This window comes from Geospiza fortis, unplaced genomic scaffold (genome assembly GCF_000277835.1).
Source record: "Geospiza fortis unplaced genomic scaffold, GeoFor_1.0 scaffold403, whole genome shotgun sequence".
Classification (NCBI taxonomy): domain Eukaryota; kingdom Metazoa; phylum Chordata; class Aves; order Passeriformes; family Thraupidae; genus Geospiza; species Geospiza fortis.
In genome coordinates this window covers 3639218-3645414 of record NW_005054336.1, presented here as the reverse complement: position 1 = coordinate 3645414, position 6197 = coordinate 3639218, and the positions used below count along the sequence as shown (strand labels likewise).

General features: G+C 38.3%; 1 protein-coding gene across 2 annotated transcripts in view; it reads right to left on the bottom strand.

The window, feature by feature from the left end:
* Window positions 1-6197, bottom strand: part of SLC44A3 (solute carrier family 44 member 3) — a 34981-nt gene that overhangs the window by 998 nt on the left and 27786 nt on the right. Inside the window, exons 13-15 of one of the 2 annotated variants that reach the window (XM_031057895.1) lie at window positions 3033-3170; window positions 2321-2557; window positions 439-537 (exon numbers count right to left, since the gene is read on the bottom strand). In XM_031057895.1, the coding sequence (XP_030913755.1) occupies window positions 439-537; window positions 2321-2557; window positions 3033-3170 (474 nt within the window). Of the gene's footprint in view, window positions 1-438; window positions 538-825; window positions 1079-2320; window positions 2558-3032; window positions 3171-6197 lie in introns of those variants that run through there. The other variant, XM_031057894.1, reaches the window with a different exon arrangement.

Sequence of the window (6197 nt, the reverse complement as noted above, 5' to 3'; positions counted from 1 at the left end):
GGAGAGGAGAGGAGAGGAGAGGAGAGGAGAGGAGAGGAGAGGAGAGGAGAGGAGAGGACTCTAAGCTCTGGTCTTAGAGGTCTGGAACTTCAGCATGAAATTAAGCAGCCTACCACTCTTCTCACTTTGATACAGCAGGCAGGTGAAAGACTGAGTATTATTTATCTCCCACCCCTCTGGCACGGTCCAAACTTTCTCTTCTTCTGCTGGGCACAATGGGGAATGTGGAAAAAAAAAGAGAATATTTATTTGATCCATTTATTCAGCACTCACTAGCAGAGGGTTTCCTGAGGAGGGAAAGCAATAGAAGAACAAGATACTGGATACAGTATCCTGGTTGCTGTGAGATGTCAGGAGATACGTGATAATCCCTTCTTGGAACATAAAGGCAAACACATTAGCTGGCAGGTAAACACATATCCCACGCTCCTGTCTCACCATGGGCTGGAGCTCTGTCCCATCTTCATTATCCTGGAATGGTCTTGTGTTTCTGTGGTTTCGCCCTTCTGTTAACTTGTTACTCTGACTCACAAAGGTCTACAAGCAAAAACCAGGGTGAGATCGTTTGTGAAAGGAAACCATTATGCTAATAAAAATACCTGGTGAAGGAAGATAATTAGCCCAGGGCTAAGAAACTCTAGCTGGTTCCTGGCTGGATGACACTGAGTGACACTGCAAAGGACTGCAGATGCAGCAAAAGTGATGAATGCAACTGAGAAAGATGAATCAAAAATCTCTGTTACAACTCCTACTGCAGGAATGAGGTTTCCAGCTGTATGAAATCCCTCCCCCAGCTCTCCACCCACTGCTGCATATTGTCCTGAGGGCCACAGAGCCTCCCTTCCACCCCCGGGATGTTTGTAACCTGACTGTAACACAGACAAGTCAAATGCCTTCATGTGTTGGGAAACTCCAAATTCTTGTCTGTGTTAGCAAACTTACTCTTGATCATACAATGAGGAGGAGTTTGGATGTGCTGCCCACAGTTTTTCCATAGAAGGGTACAGAGCCTGTCCTGCTTGGAAGACTCCTTGTCCCTGTGGGAAATCCTCTCTTCACCCACAGCTCTAGGGCATGGCTAATTACACAGAATTAAGAGCAGAGTTAAAGAGAAACTACCACAAAGTTTGGAAGTGGAGAAAGGAGAGCCTCTGTTTCATGAAGGAAAATTGGCTTAAGAAGTATTTTAGAATTTGGCAAAACAGAGAGGGAAGAACAGAGGTCAAGGCTTCAGAGTTTTCCATTTGGTTTTATATTCCTAGCCAGGAGATGTGCTTAAGTACTATTCTGAACCAAAGCCAAAGAACATATATCTGCTTTCTTCTGTACAAAGGGTTAAGACTATCTTTAGGCTGCCTTTTTGTTGTGCTGTTGTTGTACTCAACAAAATTCTATGAACATTACAGAAACTCTAACAGCAGCATTAAAAAAATAAATAATAATCAAAATTCCAAAACAGTTCTGACATTGTCCTGAAGAAATCCATCCAGAACATTTATGTCAGATGAGCTACTCTGGCTGCTGGTTGTTTTCATGGATTGCTAAGATTTTCTTTTGTTGTGCAGTTTGTGAAGGAAAAGACAGAAGTGTCAAAAATAGCACAAAAGGAAAAAATATCTGCATCTTCAGATATTCCCTTAATTAGAAAGGGATGGCACATATATATTCAAAGGCTTCAGTTACAGCACTGCATCACTATTAGCTAAGTACTGAAGGTAATACAATACAGTAGTTACAAGGGTAAAGATGCAGAACAACCTGTCCAGAGGCAGAAGAGTTTAATCAAGAGATGGAAGACAATGTTTTGGCGAAAGAATCTGTAAAGGTATGAAGCAGAGCAACTCAGATTTGCATTAAATATGTCCAGAACTACAGCATCTGTAAGATGTGGAGTGGATCCCTGACCTGCTACTTGTTAATTTTTTCTCATCAGTGCACAGTGAGTCACAAGAAATATAAGCATTAATCTTAGGGCACCCCATGGTTCAATTTCTGCAGCTAGCTTATCTATTTATTTATATCTTCTAATTATCAACAATATATTGAAGATATATCTAATTAGCCTAAAGAGTCAGCCATTGCTTACTGCATATAATCTAAAAGAAGGCAGCAGGTCGTAGCTAAGACACAGGAGTCAGAGGCACCCATTTACTTCAGTTTATAAATTAATGTACTTGTATCCCTGTGTCCATCCTGTTGTAAGGTGTTGGAAAGGAAATAGCATGGGTTGTGAGTTCCAATTACTAGGTCTTGGGGAAAGAAAAAGTGCTTAAAAGCTTAGAATGTCTCAAATATCTTTGCTGTAAGCAGTGGGATTTACCAGCAGCTCCTGATCCACAAAGTATGGCTTCTCTGCAGTTCCATCATTTGTTTCCATATCAATAGCAAAGCAAAGGAACATGGCATCTGCTGTCACTTCAAACACAGACAGAAAGCTGTGGGACATCAGGTAGGCAAAAAATCCAACCAGCAACAGAGGAACTACCCAAGCTTGCAACTCCCGGTGGTAGTTAAATGCCATCAATCCCCCAAAAACAGTGAAGCACACAACAAACACCTGTAAAGGGCAGCAAGAGAGAAGTGCAGCCTCATTAATCATGCAGAAATGTTTCTCATTAAAAAAAAACAATCCCCCCAAACCCTGAGGCAAATACATTACAGCCAGAATTTTAAGAGCACATCTCATCTGGGAGATAGCTAAGCAATTTCCAGCATCACATAGCTGTGGCACTTTGTGTTCAATTCCACGTGTAAATACCACAGGGCAGAGGAAACCTCTTGCCATGTATTTACCAAAGACTTGATGCAATTGGAACTGCCAGAGTGGGTCCAAGGACACTGCTATCATAAAACAAAATAACTCTGCAAAGGTAAATTCCTCAGATATTCTTCTCTCCCAAACTTGTTTTTATAGCATTGACAACACTGGATTTAACAAAGATAAACTTAATTTACTTTAGGTATATGAAAAGATAATCAAACCTGATTTTTCACTTCATTTTTACAGAACCAATATTTTTATTTACTCTTACCTTTCCTAAAAATAGGAGAAAATCTCCAAAGCAGCTAATGGATGCAAGTTTAGCAGAATTCTTTGCCAAAATACAGACAGCATCCTTTGCTGATGTACAAAAATTTGTCCCATTTATGGCTGTAGTTGTGTATGCATGCTGAAATGACACAAGATAATAATGTAGTGAGAGAGGAAACACTGATAATCTAGATTTTACTTCAGCCAAACACAAAGCCTTAAACTCTATTTGGAATTACTGACTTTATGAATATAAAGAGTTATTTTGCATAATATGGCAATTTTATTTTAAATTATTATAATAGTCATGCTTCTAAATTCAAAGAGTTTTTATACATAATTTCCACCATTAGCAAATGTTACAATAGTGACTAAATAAATTCCTGAAGCCACATTTATCCGGTTTCTTTTAAAACACTTAGGTTCTCGACCCCAAAATTTGTGAATGAATATGACACAATTACCAGAGAACACCTGGAGTCACACTGTCCAAACTTACTGGCTATCTATCTCCAACACTGCTGGCCAACTGTGTCAGTGGAAAAATGAAGTTATGTATTTACTGGGTCATTAAAGGTTGATGATTAAAAACTTTTAATACATGGCTCTTTCAAACACTTCAGTGAAATTCAAGCTTATAGTCATAGCCATTGAACAAACCTTTTTGTGAAGGATTCTGGACTAGACCAGTGACTGTATCATGTGCCCCACCCCACTGAGAACAACAGATAAATGGGGCACTCCCAGTTTTTCAATGTATTGAGAATTTTACACTATATTGCTTGGTGAAAACTTGCTTTGACAGGTGGGGAGGATAGAATATTTACCTTCATGAATTTGATTTTTTTTGCACTTATGCATAAATTAACATGTATGTCCCATTTATGGAACTCCTCAGCAAGGTTTTGAAATTATGTCCAAAATATCAGCTAAGAAAAGCAGCACTCATGATACATGAAACATATTCTGGGCTTTACCAGCAATACTTATGAGTAGTTTCCCTTTACTCAAACTATTAGAAGGCAGATTACACCACAAGAACTTTCGTCACATCTGATATGGTCAGTAAGAGCCACAGTGTGCAAGGGATCACTCTTCTAAAGGAATTTAAAAACCAAACATGTACGTGGTGCTCACAATTGCTTTCTGCTTCACCAGGAAGTGAAAAAATAAACAGCACATAAGGGGTTTACTGAAAGTGAATTATACTGGCCTAGCGAAAACCCTTCCTGTTCAAAAATCTGTTTTTTCTTACTTAAAATTCAAAATGTAAAACAATTTCAGATATCTGAAGCAAAGAAAATTTATTTCTGTAGAGTTCAGTTTTACCTCTGAGCAATTTCTGTAGCATAGCAAAGCTATGACATTGTCTGAGAGAAAAAAGGAAGGAAAGGAAGGAAAGGAAGGAAAGGAAAGAAAGGAAGGGAGGAAGGGAGGAAGGCAAGGAAGGCAGGAAGAAAGGCAGGAAGGCAGGAAGGAAGATTAAATGCAATCAAAGAGTTTCCGCCTCTTTATTGTGGATATTATTCATATAATAAATAGTGATTTTTCCTCTGATAGTAAAGAAAAGACCATTGACATTCTGTAAATACTGTAGTTACATATTAGAAAATACATCCATAGATGGAAAAAGTATAAATAAAGACCGTGGATCTATTGCCTGTTCTATGAAAACATCAGAGACACCAGTGAACTCTACAGAAACTCAAAGAGTATCTGCATAAAAATATGTTTAAACAAGCAAGCTTACTTCATTCCTAAATAGGAAAAAAAGCTTTCTTTGCTAACTTTCATTTATCCTGAGGGTGTTCCCTTCCTGGCAGGACGCCGTCACACCAGAATTCCCAGGATGTGGCCACAGGAGAGCTGCCAGTGCCAGCCCTGCTGGCCCAGGACACGGGCAGAGATGGCCTCACAGCACACCGCCTCTGTCTGCCACCCAGAGCTGTCACTGCGGATTTCAGACATGGGCAGATTTCTCTTTATAACATGCTGTGAGTTCAGTCTCTTTCATCATTCCCATTAAACACACAGGGAACTGAGACACAAAGTAGAAGAGTGTTTTCTAAGTTTGGTTTTGTTCCTTAAGAACTAAATTCACAGAGCAGATCCTGATCTGGTGAGGTCAGTATAAATTTTGCCAATAAATTAAACAGAGATTCTGTATTCATTATAAATTGCAAAAAATGTGTTTTAAAAATAAAAAAGAATGTTGAAAAAGCACGTGAGCTTGTACAAACATTGTTTCCAAACTTAAAATAAATACTCATTTGCTTGCACTCTTGAAATAGCCACTTTGGTATTCAAAGAATGTGCAATGAAAAGAATTTCTGATATTTATTAACTAGAATGGTTACCTTGGAAAGACTGAAAATGACACTGGAGACAGTACACTACCTGAACAGGCATTTGTTGTGTTATAAACCAGCCAATAAAAAATGGCATTTATAGCAGTTACAACTTAAACAAATCATTTAAGTATTACTTAATGATAATACTCAAGAAATAAAGGCAGCCAGGTAATCTAACATTCTAGAATGAATAGGAGAGAGACAGAAATTAATGAACTGCTGAAGGCTACCAAACTAGTCAGACATATGTGAAGCAAGAATATTACCAGCACAATTGGAAGACTCAGCCTAGTGATCTCTACCTTTTAGCAAAAAATACATTTCTGAGAAAAAAAAAATATTTGAAGGGTTTCTTGTTCAGCCTAGAATCTTTTTCCATACACCCGCCTCACAATTTTCAAGTTTCTCATACAGACCCCATGCCCTGATCCCATCCAGCCACATAGAAATCTACATGTTCTCACTAACAAAACACATCAAACATTTAAGCTAACATACATGTCCATGCAATTCAGCATTGCACAAAAATGAGCTCAAGTGATTTTTCATTCTTACTCATCAAGGAACACCTAACACATACAAGTTATTACCTATATTTGCAAACAATTTTGGACTTTCAACTAAAAAGCTTATATATCCCATTAAGTTTAAAATTGCAGGATATGTGCAATAATCCAAAGCCTTTCAAATTAAAGATTGTTGTGAAGGCTAAGATGGAAGACCATGGCCAGTTAAGAACCTGCTAACATTTAGAAACAGGTTATTTAAATATGTGTTTCTACAGAATATATTCTTCCATGCCCAAAAGCTTCAGT